Source organism: Geotrypetes seraphini, chromosome 2 (assembly GCF_902459505.1).
Source record: "Geotrypetes seraphini chromosome 2, aGeoSer1.1, whole genome shotgun sequence".
In the NCBI taxonomy this organism is placed as follows: domain Eukaryota; kingdom Metazoa; phylum Chordata; class Amphibia; order Gymnophiona; family Dermophiidae; genus Geotrypetes; species Geotrypetes seraphini.
In genome coordinates, this window is record NC_047085.1 from 520765660 (window position 1) to 520780140 (window position 14481).

The window sequence follows — 14481 nt, forward strand, 5'->3', positions numbered from 1 at the left end:
CCTAGACCACGGTGAGACACTCCAGGGACTGCAGGGACCCGACGGACTACACCTAACCAGGAGAGGTAAGAATGTATTCGGACATCGCCTGGCCCGCCTACTCCGCAGGGCTTTAAACTAGGTAAGTTGGGGGAGGGCACTTATTTATATCCCAGAGCAGTAAGAAACCACCCTGAGGAGGAGAGTCACACCCACACTTCTAAGTCTAAGGTAAGTACCCATGCAATCCACGATAATTTAAAGGGAATTATCAATAAAAATTTAGGAGTCACTCTAACCCAAAAGGGAATCTCTTCACAGATATGGAGGGCTATGTACGTCAATGCACACAGCTTGGGCAATAAAATTCTAGAATTAGAGACTGAGATAATAAACGCTGACCTAGACGTGGTAGCAATATCAGAAACCTGGTTCACGGACTCACATGGGTGGGATATGGTTATACCAGGCTACAACCTACTACGTCGCGACAGAGAGGGCAAGTTAGGGGGAGGGGTAGCACTATACACTAAGGATAACATCAAAACTACCAGAATTACGGATATTAGATACACTGGGGAATCCCTCTGGGTGAATCTGGCCAGAGGAAATGAAAAATGCCTATACCTTGGTGTGATATACAGACCTCCGAAACAACAAGAAGACAAAGACTTAGAACTGATAGAGGACATAGAGAACATCACTCTACGGGGAGACACAGTGTTGTTAGGGGACTTCAACATGCCCGATGCAGATTGGAACACACTCTCCGCGACTACGTGTGGCAGTAAAAGAATTCTGAACTCCATAAAGGGTGCACGACTCAAGCAAATGGTGTTGGAGCCCACCAGGGACCAAACGATACTGGACCTGGTACTCACCAACGGAGATAGCGTCTCGGATGTCTCAGTTGGAGACACACTGGCCTCCAGCGACCATAATATGGTATGGCTTAACCTTAAGAAAGGTTTCTCAAGGTCAAACACAGCAACGAGGGTTCTCAACTTTAGAGGCACAGACTTCGACCGCATGGGAATTTTTGTCGATCAGGAGTTGCAAAAACAAGCACAACCTAACAATGTAGAGGATATGTGGTTGACTCTGAAGTCCACCCTACACGAAGCAACAAACCGCTACATAAGAACAGTAAGTAAGCGCAGGAGGAACAAAAGACCCCAATGGTTCAGCGCAGAAATTTCGGACCTCGTTAAAAAGAAAAAAGAAGCATTTATCACCTACAAACATTTAGGAAAACAAGAGGCGCAAAAAGACTATCTGGACAGGTCAAAAGCTGTCAAAATAGCAGTCAGGGAGGCCAAACTCAAAATGGAAGAAGATCTAGCACGGAACATTAAGAAAGGGGATAAATCCTTCTTCAGCTATATTAGTCACAGGAAAAGAAACAAAGATGGGATAGAACGCCTGAAGAAATCGGACGGTAACCTTGTAGAATCAGATTCTGCCAAGGCAGAATTACTAAACGAATACTTCTGCTCAGTCTTCACCTGTGAAGCACCGGGAGCTGGTCCACAGCTTCAGATGGGAGACAGCCAGAATGACCCGTTTCTGGACTTCGAGTTTACGCCCAGTAGCGTCTACTACGAACTATCAAGACTCAAGGTGAACAAAGCCATGGGACCGGACAACCTACATCCCAGAGTGCTCAGGGAATTGAGAGAAGTCCTGGCAGAACCACTATCTGTTCTTTTCAATCTTTCCCTACGCACAGGAAGAGTCCCCTTGGACTGGAAAACCGCCAACATTATCCCACTCCACAAAAAGGGCTGCAGAACAGAGACGGCAAACTACAGACCGGTGAGTCTCACATCTATAGTGTGCAAGCTCATGGAAACACTGATCAAACAAAATATTGATACAATCCTAGACGAGGAAAACATACGTGATCCCCACCAGCACGGATTCACCCAGGGCAGATCCTGCCAATCTAACCTAATCAGCTTTTTCGACTGGGTTACTAGACAATTGGATGCCAGAGAGTCATTGGATGTGGTGTATCTAGACTTCAGTAAAGCTTTTGATAGCGTCCCACACAGAAGGTTATTGAACAAGCTGAAGTCGATAGGATTAGGGGACACTCTAACTACATGGGTTGAGGATTGGCTGAGTGGTAGACTTCAGAGGGTGGTGGTAAACGGTACCCCATCCAAAACGTCAGGCGTGATAAGTGGAGTGCCGCAGGGGTCGGTCTTGGGCCCGATTCTATTCAACTTATTCATAAGAGATATGACCCAAGGACTTAGAGGAAGGGTATCACTGTTCGCCGACGACGCCAAACTTTGCAACATAGTAGGTAAAAACACCATGCCTGATAATATGACACAGGATCTACTGCTGCTGGAACGGTGGTCAGCAACATGGCAGCTAGGCTTCAATGCTAAAAAGTGTAAGGTAATGCACCTGGGAAAGAAAAACCCGCACAGAACTTACATACTAAATGGTGAGACCTTGGCCAGGACCACGACGGAACGAGATCTAGGGGTGATCATTAGTGATAACATGAAGGTTGCAAATCAAGTGGAGAAAGCTACCTCCAAGGCAAGGCAAATGATGGGTTGTATTCGTAGAGGTTTTGTCAGCAGGAGACCTGAAGTTATGATGCCGCTGTACAGGACCATGGTGAGGCCTCACTTGGAGTACTGCGTTCAATTCTGGAGACCTCACTACCGGAAGGATGTTCAGAGAATCGAGTCGGTTTAGCGAATGGCCACAAAGATGGTCTGGGGGCTCAAGGATCTCACGTATGAAGAAAGACTGAATAAACTGAGGCTGTACTCACTTGAGGAACGAAGAGAGAGGGGTGATATGATTGAAACGTTTAAGTACATCACGGGCCGTATCGAGTTGGAAGAAGATATCTTCTACCTCATGGGACCCTCGACCACCAGGGGGCATCCGCTAAAAATCAGGGGAGGGAAGTTCCATAGCGACTCCAGAAAATACTTCTTCACTGAAAGAGTGGTGGATCATTGGAACAAACTCCCACTGCAGGTGATTGAGGCCAACAGCGTATCGGACTTTAAGAGAAGGTGGGATATTCACAGGGGATTCCTGGGGGAGTGAAATCAGAGGGCGGGTATTTGGAGTGGGCAGACTTGGTGGGCTATAGCCCTTTTCTGCCGTCTTTTTCTATGTTTCTATGTTTCTATGAGATTTGTCAATAGGCTCGAAGGGAGGCTTCATCAGCTGAGCCAAGACCACATTAAGATCCCAAACCACAGGAGGAGGTTTCAGAGGAGGATTAACATTTACTAAACCCCTCATGAAACGAACCACCAGAGGATGAAGAGAGAGAGAACGTCCCTCGAGATGCCGATGAAAAGCAGCAATAGCACTGAGATGCACCCGGATGGAAGTCGTCTTTAGCCCAGACTTGGACAAATGCAACAAATATTCCAGAACCGAGGACAGCGGAACCGAACTCGGATCCAGATGGTGCGAGGAACACCAGGATGAAAATCTGATCCACTTCTGGGAATAACAAAGCCGAGTCGAGACCTTGCGCGAGGCTTCCAACACCTCCCTGACCGACTGAGAAACAGAAACCGAAGTCAGGGGGAAAGGAACCAAGCCGTCAGATGTAATGACTGAAGATTGGGATGCAACAGCGAACCCCGACTCTGAGACAGCAGAGAGGGAAAAACCGGCAGAAGAAGAGGCTCCCTGGCACTGAGTTGCAGGAGCAGGGAGAACAAGTGCTGACGAGGCCAACGAGGCGCAATGAGAATCATAGTGGCTCTGGATGACTTGAGATGAACCAACGTCCTCAAGATCAGAGAAAAAGGAGGAAACGCATAAAGGAACCTCCCTCCCCAGTCGAGAAGGAAGGCATCGGCCTCAAGACGGTCCTGGGAGTAAATCCGGGAACAATAAAGGGGCAGTTTGTGAGTCTCCGGGGAGGCAAACAGATCCACCTGAGGAGTCCCCCAACGATCGAAGACCTCTCGCAGAACTCGGGAGTTGAGTGACAACTCGTGCGGCTGGAGAAGGTGACTGAGTCTGTCGGCCAGACAATTCTTCTCTCCCTGAATGTAAACCGCCCGCAGGAAGATGTTCTGGGAGGCCGCCCATTCCCAAAGGCGCAAGGCTTCCCGGCACAGGGACCAAGAGCCCGTCCCCCCTTGCTTGTTTACATAATACATTGCCACTTGGTTGTCCGTCCGAACCATGACTACCTGATTGCGCAGCAGGTGGGAGAACGCTCGAGCTGCCAGAAAAATGGCGCGAAGCTCCAACACATTGATGTGACAAAGACGGTCCTCCGCAGACCATAGACCTTGAGTCCGCAGACCGTCGAGGTGAGCCCCCAACGCGTACTCCGAAGAGTCCGTGGTCAGAACCTTGCGATGTGGAAGGACGAGAAAGAGCAAACCCCCGGAAAGATTGGAAGAGTTGGTCCACCAACGGAGCGAGCGTCTCAAGGAAGGAGTCACTTGTACAAGAAGGGAGAGCGGGTCTCGATCCTGACGCCACTGGGAGGCCAAGGTCCACTGAGGGAGTCTCAGATGCAATCGGGCAAACGGTGTGACATGAACCGTCGATGCCATGTGACCGAGTAGAATCATCAACCGGTGAGCTGAGACGGAGCGCTGCAGCGAAATCTGACGGCACAGTCGAAGCAGAGCCTCCAGCCTCGAAGAGGGAAGGAACGCACGAAGGCGAACCGTGCCCAGCACGGCCCCGATAAACTGAAGGGATTGAGCAGGGCACAGCTGCGATTTGGGAAAATTTACCTCGAACCCCAGACGTTGGGTCGCTGAGATAACCCCCTCCCGGGATGAGGCCTTGATCAGCCAATCGTCCAGGTAGGGGAAGACCTGCAGCCCCTGAGATCTCAGGGCAGCCGCGACTACCACCATACACTTCGTGAAGACTCGAGGGGACGAGGCCAGCCCGAAGGGGAGGACACGATACTGAAGGTGTAACTCCCCCACCTGGAACCGTAAGAACTTGCGGAAAGCGGGATGCACCGGAACATGAGTATATGCTTCCTTCAGGTCCAGGGAGCACATCCAGTCCCCCGATTCTAACAGAGGGTACAGGACTGGAAGGGACAACATACGGAACTTCTCCCGGACAAGGAACTTGTTGAGCCTCCGGAGGTCCAGAATGGGGCTTAAGTCCCCTGTCTTCTTCGGGACCAAAAAGTAACGGGAGTAAAACCCCCATCCCCTTTGGTTCGGGGACACGGGCTCCACCGCCCGAAGGCTCAACAAGGACCTGGCTTCCGACAGGAGAAGAGGAAGCTGGTCTCGACAGCCAAGAGAAGCCCCCGGCGGATGTTCCGGCGGCAAGGCCAAGAAATTTAGCGAGTAACCCTCGGAAATGATCCGGAGCACCCAAGCGTCCGACGTGATCTCGGCCCAGGCTGGAAGAAAGGCCTGCAATCGGCCCCCGATAGGAAGGGGGTCCTTTGACAGTGCGGAGGGGGCCCGCCCCCAACCGCGCATCACGTCAAAAAGACGGAGCCGGTTTAGACGCCCCTTGCGTCTGAGGCTTTGGTTGGGACGCTCTGCCCTGCTGAGGGGGACGCCGGGGCGGAGGCCTCGAGAAGGCCGGCGTCGACTTCTGAGGGTACCGCCGCGGAGGAGGTCTAAACGGCTTCTGCGGCGGGGCCCGGGGTTTAGGACGGACCAATGAGGCGATAGAGCGCTCATGTTCAGACAAGCGTTTGGTCGCCACCTCCAAGGACTCATCGAACAACTCGGAGCCCACACAGGGAAGATTGGCCAGACGTTCTTGCAAGTTCGGGTCCATATCCAGGGTACGAAGCCATGCGAGACGGCGCATCGCCACTGCAAAGGCGGATACGCGAGAGGCCAACTCAAACGCATCGTAAACTGCGTGAAAAAGGTAGAGGCGCAGCTGAGACAAATTGGCCATAAAGGCTCCAAAATCCTCCTTATGGGAATCGGGCATGACTCCATAATACCTGGGTAACGCCTTCACCATCAGCCTTAAATAGGATGAGAATGTGAATGCGTAATTAAGGACCCTGGCGGCCATCATGGAGTTAGAATAGAGGCGACGACCAAACTTGTCCAGGGTCCATCCCTCCCGCCCGGGGGGGACTGCAGCAGAGACCCGAGAAGGCAGGGACTTCTTCAACGCCGACTCCACCAGCAACGACTGGTGAGACAGCTGTGCTTTATCGAAGCCCTTGCACGGGACTGTGCGGTACTTTGACTCCATCTTGGATGGAACTGCTGTGACTGTAAGAGGGGAGTCCAAGTTCCTCAGGAAGGTCTGGTGTAAAACCTTGTTGAGAGGCAGCCGGGGAGTCTCTCTGGGAGGAGAGGGCAAATCCTGCTCCTCCAAAAATTCCTTCGTGTATTGCGACCCTGATGCCAGATCAAGGTCCAAAGCCCTCCCCATATCAAGCACAAATCTCGAAAAGGAGGAGGGCTTCGAAGGCGGAGAGGGAGAGCGAGAAGCCCTCGTCGCCAAGAAGGAAGGGGAGGCCTCACGGGAGTAACGAGGTTCCTTACCCGTGCCAGACCCCGAACCCCAAGAAGCCGCACCAAGCGACCTCGACGGGGTCGGGGACCGCCCATGCCCCGAGGACCCCTTGTGGGAAGTCCCCGGGGTATGGGGCACCGAGGCACGCCCCTTCCGTCGTGGCGAAGAGTCCCTCGAGTACTCAACCTCGGAGGAGCGGAGAAGCCTCGGATTATCGAGGCGGAGCTCGGAGACCCGTAGGGTCTCTGCCCCGGTCGTCGAGGAGCGACCGCGTCGTCGAGGAGAGACCCGTTTACGTTTGGGCTTCCTCGAACGACGCTTCGCCCGAGGCCGACCCGAGGGCGAGGAGCCCCGGGAGGACCTCGACGAGGACGAAGAGGAAGAGATCCTCCGAACCCTCTGCACCTTGTCCCGAGGCCACACGCTCCGCTCAAGCTGGTCACCCGAGGTCGAGGGCAAGGTCGGGGCCGAAGCCGAAGCCCCCCCGGGGGTTGAAGTCGAGGGTACCGAGACCGAGGCAGCCGAAGCCGGGGCATCCGCAGGCGGCTGGAGGTGCGCGAGGGCACCGGACAGCTCCGAGGTAATGAGTGCACGGAGCAAGTCCTGAAAGGCCAGCACCGCCATCATGGCAGGTAGATCCTGGGCTGGCGGGTGCTCCCTCGAGGGCGACCTCGGTCTCGAGTATTCCCATGGGGCACTCGACTTCGACGCTCGGGGTGGGGCCGAGGACGATCCACCCGCCCCCGTCGATGAGCCCGAGGATGGCTTCTTCGAGGCTGGAACAGAAGAAGGAAGTGAGGACTTACCCTTTGTCGACTTCGGGGTCGAGGACACAGGCTTCGACGAAGCAAGCTGTCGAGGCGAGGTCGAGGGAGACGAGGCCGAGGCCGACGTCGAGGCCTTCCCCGCCACGAAAAGAGCTCCGCCATACGAGCGCGACGGCGGCGGAGGGCCCTTTTCTGAAAAGTCGAGCACCGAGTGCAGGAGTCGGTCGGGTGCTCAGGACCCAGACAAAGTAAGCACCACCGGTGGGGATCGGTGATCGAAAGGAGGCGATCGCACCGGGTGCACTTTTTAAAGCCCGTCAAGGGACGGGACATGGACACAAAAAACGGCCGGGAACGAACGAGGAGCCCCCGGAGCCGAACAAAAAATCTTTTTTTTTTTCGACGAAAACCGAAACACAAACAAATAAAAAAACAAAGTAAGCACAGCGACCGAGAAAGAAACACTCAGCCGCGGTGTCAGAAGGCTAAAATAGAAGAGCACAAATTCCACAGGGCTTCTGGCTCCGCGGAAAAGACTGAACTGAGGACCACGAGGTGGGGATGCGCCCTTTAGTGGGCAAGAAGGCATGCACATGCGTGGTGCAGTGTAGCAAACTTGAAACTTCAATCAAGTTTGCTTGAAAAGCTGTCCGCGCTGGGGCTCCGTAGATGACGTCACTCACATGTGAGAATATCATGCCTGCTTGTCCTGGGATAATATGCTGCCTGCTTGTCCTGGGATAATCCATGCTACCGAACCAGAGCAGAGGCTTCCCCCATGTCTGACTCAATAACAGAATGTGGACTTTTCCTCCAGGAAATTGTCCAAACCCTTCACCCTTCTTAAAAACAGCTACACTATCCGCTCTTACCACAACCTCTGGCAGCACGTTCCAGAGCTTAACTAGTCTGAGTGAAAAAATATTTACCTGTAACTTCATCGAGTGTCCCCTAGGTCCCCTAGTCTTTGTAATTTCTGACGGAGTGAAAAATTGATCCACTTGTACCCGTTCTACTCCACTCAGGATTTTGTAGACTTCAATCCTATCTCCCCTCAGCCGTCTCTTTTCCAAGCTGAAGAGCCCTAATCAAGATGATAAAGGGGATGAAACTTCTCTCGTATGAGGAAAGACTAAAAAGGTTAGGGCTCTTCAGCTTGGAAAAGAGAAAGCTAACGGGAGATAGGATTGAAGTCTACAAAATCTTGAATGGTGTAGAATGGGTACAAGCGGATCAATTTTTTACTACATCAAGCTTTACAAAGACTAGAGGACACTCGATGGAAGTTATAGAGTACTACTTTTAAAACCAATAGGAGGATGTACTTTTTCATTCAAGAGAATAGTTAAGCTCTGGAACACGTTGCCAGAGGATGCAGTAGGAGCAGTTAATATAGCTGGTTTTAAAAAAGGTTTGGACAAATTCCTGTAGGAAAAATCCATACTCTGCTGTTGAGACAGACGTGGGACAGTAGCCTGGAATACTGCTACTATTTGGCCGCTTGCCAGATACTTGCGACTTGGATTGGCCTCCAAGAAGATGGGATACTGGGCTAGATGGACAATTGGCCTGATCCAGTACGATTATTCTTAATGTCATTGCTGAAGTCAGAATAATAAAGAAACCAATCAAAGAATAGCAAAACTACAAAGGATTACAGCACACATGAAAAACCCAAAACAGGCACTAAAATATAATAAACACTATGATGATTAATTTTTTAGTTTTTATTGTTGGAATACATCAGTTAGACAACCACTGAATTCAGTAGTGATCTATAGAGCAGAAATATTGAAAGAAATCCAACAATTTAAGTGTTATGGGGGCTATTAGCTTCTCAAAAAAAATAATAAAAAGGTGCAGAACAAAATTTCCCATCAACTTATCTGAAGAGATGAAAACCCTGGCTCGACAGAGCTCTGTTTTGGCACTTCCTTCCTTCCACAGGAACTGTGATTTGCAGTTCACCTGATGTAGCCCTGTAGTCACACAGGGCCACTGAATATGATGGCAGACAGCCCAGGACTGAACAGTCTCTCTGTACCCCTCTTTCGATACTGCATTGCCAAACCTGAAGTTTTTGTATACCGCATCCTCTCCACAATCGTGGAGCTCGGCACGGTTTATGAAATCTATTCCCATTCATCTCATGGTAGAAGCCCCTCACTCAGTCATCAGCCCCTCAGTCCCTAATACTGATGCAGTCCTGAGAGGATATCAAGGGATCTAATGATGTCCCACTACCGCTAAGAAATGTCAACGTATCCCTTACCCAGTGAGATCAGGGTCTGATAATTCTCCTTCATCACCTCTCTGTAAAGCTCCTTCTGTTCTTCATTTAAATAATCCCACTCCTCCTGGGAGAAAGAGATAAAGATCTCCTCAAATGTCACCTGCATCTGAAAGACAAAGCAGAAACCTCCTCAGTATCTTCCAGGGGGGAAGAGGAGACTTTCTTACTGCTGGACCTAATTCACCAGTGCCAGAAGGGAGAGCTCCCAGTGCAGGGGGGCTCAGGGAGGCAGGGGGAAAGCTTTCTGGGTGTGAATGGTTTACAGGCCCATAATTGAGGCCAAATGGCCCTTTGGGGGACTCCTGATCCCTCTCCTACCCGGCCAGAGGCTCCTGCAGGCATCTCCTCTCTGCTCTGGCCCAGGGCTCGTCTCTTGCAGCGTTTGCAGGAAGAGACAAAAGGACCGGAAGCCTCGGCTGAATCCGCAAACTAAAGGAAGAAGAAAAGACGCGTTTCCTCTTGGCCACAGGAAGCGGAGCACTCTGGGACCTAGAGTCCTTTCATCTTGGCTCCACCCCCTTCTGTGCTGAGACAGTTGCTGGGGTGGATGAGCAGTTCCCAAACGTTCCGCCCTGTAGCACTGAGACAGGGGGAGGGGTTTGGGCTCCTCCTGGTACCCATTGGTCAGAATGTTCCTGGGGAAGATAATGCAGGGCTTTCTTGTTGGTCCCGCCCCTTTCAGTGCTAATTGGTCAAGATAGTTGCTGGGGGTGGAAGACTAGTTCAAATGTTCTGTCCTGTAGCACTGAGACAGGGGGAGGGGTTTGGGCTCCTCCTGGCGCCCATTGGTCAGAATGTTCCTGGGGAGGATAATGCAGGGCTTTCTTGTTGGTCCCGCCCCTTTCAGTGCTAATTGGTCAAGATAGTTGCTGGGGGTGGAAGACTAGTTCAAATGTTCTGTCCTGTAGCACTGAGACAGGGGGAGGGGTTTGGGCTCCTCCTGGCGCCCATTGGTCAGAATGTTCCTAGGGCGGAGCGGGGAGAGGAGGAGTTTAAGGAGGGAGCAAAGGCTGGAAGGCCCGCTCTGTTACATGACAGCTGGAGGATAACTGCAGGGCTTTGTTGGTCCCGCCCCTTTCAGTGCTGATTGGTCAAGATAGTTGCTGGGGGTGGAAGACTAGTTCAAACGTTCTGTCCTGTAGCACTGAGATAGGGGGAGGGGTTTGGCCTCCTCCTGGCGCCCATTGGTCAAAATGTTCCTGGGAAGGAATCTTGTTGGTCCCGCCCCTTTCAGTGCTGATTGGTCAGATAGTTGCTGGGGTGGAAGAAGAGTTCAATATGTTTGTGAGTGACATTGCTGAAGGGTTAGAAGGAAAAGTGTGCCTTTTTGCAGATGATACCAAGATTTGTAACAGAGTAGACACCGAAGAGGGAGTGGAGAATATGAAAAAGGATCTGCAAAAGTTAGAGGAATGGTCTAATGCCTGGCAACTAAAATTCAATGCAAAGAAATGCAGAGTAATGCATTTGGGGATTAATAATAGGAAGGAACCGTATATGCTGGGAGGAGAGAAGCTGATATGCACAGACGGGGAGAGGGACCTTGGGGTGATAGTGTCCGAAGATCTAAAGGCGAAAAAACAGTGTGACAAGGCAGTGGCTGCTGCCAGAGGGATGCTGGGCTGTATAAAGAGAGGCGTAGTCAGTAGAAGGAAGAAGGTGTTGATGCCCCTGTACAGGTCATTGGTGAGGCCCCACTTGGAGTATTGTGTTCAGTTTTGGAGACCGTATTTGGTGAAAGACGTAAGAAGACTTGAGGCGGTCCAGAGGAGGGTGACGAAAATGATAGGAGGCTTGCGCCAGAAGACGTATGAGGAGAGACTGGAAGCCCTGAATATGTATACCCTAGAGGAAAGGAGAGACAGGGGAGATATGATTCAGACGTTCAAATACTTGAAGGGTATTAACCTAGAACAAAATCTTTTTCAGAGAAAGGAAAATGGTAAAACCAGAGGACATAATTTGAGGTTGAGGGGTGGTAGATTCAGGGGCAATGTTAGGAAATTCTACTTTACGGAGAGGGTAGTGGATGCCTGGAATGCGCTCCCGAGAGAGGTGGTGGAGAGTAAAACTATGACTGAGTTCAAAGAAGCGTGGGATGAACAAAGAGGATCTAGAATCAGAAAATAATATTAAAAATTGAACTAAGGCCAGTACTTGGCAGACTAGCACGGTCTGTGTCTGTATATGGCCGTTTGGTGGAGGAAGGGCTGGGGAGGGCTTCAATGGCTGGGAGGGTGTAGATGGGCTGGAGTAGGTTTTAATGGAGATTTTGGCAGTAGGAACACAAGCACAGTACCGGGTAGATCTTTGGATTCTTGCCCAGAAATAGCTAAGAAGAAAAAATAAAAAAATTTAAATTGAATCAGGTTGGGCAGACTGGATGTCTTTATCTGTTCGGTTCTTTATCTACCGTCATCTACTATGTTACTATGTCCTGTAGCAGAGAGGGAGGGGTTTGGGCTGCTCCTGGCACTCATTGGTCAGAATGTTCCTGGGGCAGGGAGAGGAGGAGGGGAGGATAACTGCAGGGCTTTCTTGTTGGTCCCGCCCCTTTCAGCGCTGATTGGTCAGATAGTTGCTGGGGCGGAAGAGTTGTTATAAAGTCCCGCCTACTAGCCATGGGTGGGGGTGGAGTTCTCAGGGAGTCATAGTCCTTTCTTTTCTTGGCTCCACCCTCTTCTGTGCCAATTGATCAGTCAGTTGCTGGGGTGGAAGAGTAGTTTAAAAAGTCCTGCCTACTAGCCCTGGGAGGGGAGTCATAGTTCTTTCTTCTTGGCTCCACCCCCTTCAGTGCTGATTGGTCAGACAGTTGCTGGAGTGGAAGAGTAGTTTAAAAAGTCCCGCCTACTAGCCCTGGGAGGGGGAGGAGCTTTCTAGATTTGCACAAAGACTTCTCTAATGGCCTTATGCGCCTGAGCTTCCTCCTGGCTTTCACTGTCACCTTGTCTGTTTTGCCACCTTAAAATCATCAGACATAGTCGCCCCCCAAGTCCTGCTTTTCCACACACATTTTGTTGTCTATTTTTTTTTTTTTTTTTTTACCTTATTAGGATAAATACAAATTTGCATCCTCTTTTAATGTGTGCAGATAAGTGCAGGGGAGGATCAGCTGACAGGCTGACCTGGAGGACAAAGGACAGTTCCTTGGCAGAGATGAAGTGGCCAGTGAAAGGAAAGGATAGGTTTTCTGTCTCTGTCTATGAAAGGACACATTTTAATGGATAAGTTTTCTGTCTCTGTCCATGCTGGAAGTAATCAAATGTAGAATGTTGGGTGTTTACTCTCTTAATGGTTTGGGAAGAGGTCATTTAATTTATGTTAACGAAGTTAACTCTCAGACAATGAAGGCGCGACCCCCCACTACTATGTACCGGTTGAGAGAGATAAAGGAAGCTTTTTACACCTTTTAGCTTTAAACAATGAAGTACATATCCTGCTCACGCACCTCCTCCCCTCTCTTGTCCATCCCCCTTTTCCTGTGATGGTTACCACTGACCCATGTAACAGATATATAAATGAATGCACACTCATAATAAATCAGGCAAAATCTCTTTAGAATACTGGCTACCTATCTTTCTTTCTAAGGGGAATTGCCTCCAGATGACAGAGTGTTTTGCAGGGCAGTTTCGGGACCAAGAAACGGATCCTGTACGTTTCAGCCAGGATCCCTCTCTACATGCTCAATGTAGCTGGTGGAGGAGACCCCCCCTCCCCCCCGCAACTGAAGAGGCCACACTGGAGCCCCCCTCCCCCGCCCCATTCCAGGGCGGTCAGCAATGCATTTCCAGCCACCAGTGCCTTCCCTCCCATGTTCGACTGGCACATGCCCAGGGGTGCTGGTGTCAGTGGCTGGAAATGCAATGCAAACTGTCCCGGGGTTCAGACGGCTTGGGGAGGAGTGGAGAGGGGGAGGGAGGGGAGGAGAAAAAGGGAGAGAGGGGAGGGGGCTCCAAAGAGCACTCAGCCACCAGGGCTTAGAGATCCCTGCCAGTCAAGAGGGAGGGAGAGAGGGGGGCTCCAAAGAGCACTCAGCCACCAGGGCTTAGAGATCCCTGCCAGGCAAGAGGAAGGGGGGCGGGTGAGAGGGGGGTGCTCCAAAGAGCACTCAGCCACCAGGGCTTGGAGAAGGAGGGAGAGAGGAGAGGGGGGCTCCAAAGAGCACTCAGCCACCAGGGCTTAGAGATCCCTGCCAGGCAAGAGGGAGGGGGGAAGGAGAGAGGGGGGGGTTCCAAAGAGCACTCATCCAACAGGGCTTGGAGATCCCTTCCAGGCAAGAGGGAGGAGAGGAGGGAGAGAGGGGAGGGGGGCTCCAAAGAGCACTCAGCCACCAGGGCTTGGAGATCCCTGCCAGGCAAGAGGGAGGGAGAGAGGGGAGGGGGGCTCCAAAGAGCACTCAGCCACCAGGGCTTGGAGATCTCTGCCAGGCAAGAGGGAGGGAAGAAGGAGGGGGAGGGAGGGAGAGCTGGGACGGGGGTGGGGGGGGTCCAAAGAGCACTCAGCCCCCAGGGCTTGGAGATTCCTGCTAGGGAAGGTATAGTATTTGATTTTTTATTTTTTTTTTTTCAGTTCAATCTTTTTATTGAAGATTAACAAAAAAGTACCATCATGTAACTATTACATATCAAGAAATTCACCAAGTATGTGTAAAATATGTAAAAATTATTTAAATAGCTTGTGAATAAATGTCAATGGGTTTCCATAAATTACAGGTAGGAATAGTCGGTTGGAAGTATAATTTACCTGCTGCATGTTGTTCATAACGTTTATATAAACATATAGGGGTCCTTTTACTAAGGTGCGCTAGTGTCTCATAGCGTGTGCTAAATGTTAATGTGTGCTAACATGTCCATTATATCCTACGCAATAGCATTGCTTTAGTAAAAGGACCCCATAGAGTTCTACCAGAAAGTAAAATTTAATAAAGATGCAGATTTCCACTATTGTATGATTTGCTGTATACCC

At 50.9% G+C, this 14481-nt stretch overlaps 1 protein-coding gene across 1 annotated transcript in view; it reads right to left on the reverse strand.

Annotated features, from left to right (window-relative positions):
• The window catches only part of LOC117354692 (oocyte zinc finger protein XlCOF6-like), a gene marked incomplete at its 3' end in the record, with an annotated part of 48352 nt that extends 38323 nt beyond the window's left edge, over window positions 1-10029 (reverse strand). Inside the window, exons 1-2 of the mRNA XM_033932564.1 lie at window positions 9835-10029; window positions 9496-9622 (exon numbers count right to left, since the gene is read on the reverse strand). Of these exons, the coding sequence (XP_033788455.1) occupies window positions 9496-9622; window positions 9835-9858 (151 nt within the window). The remainder of the gene's footprint in view (window positions 1-9495; window positions 9623-9834) is intronic.
• Window positions 10030-14481: the final 4452 nt, after the last annotated feature.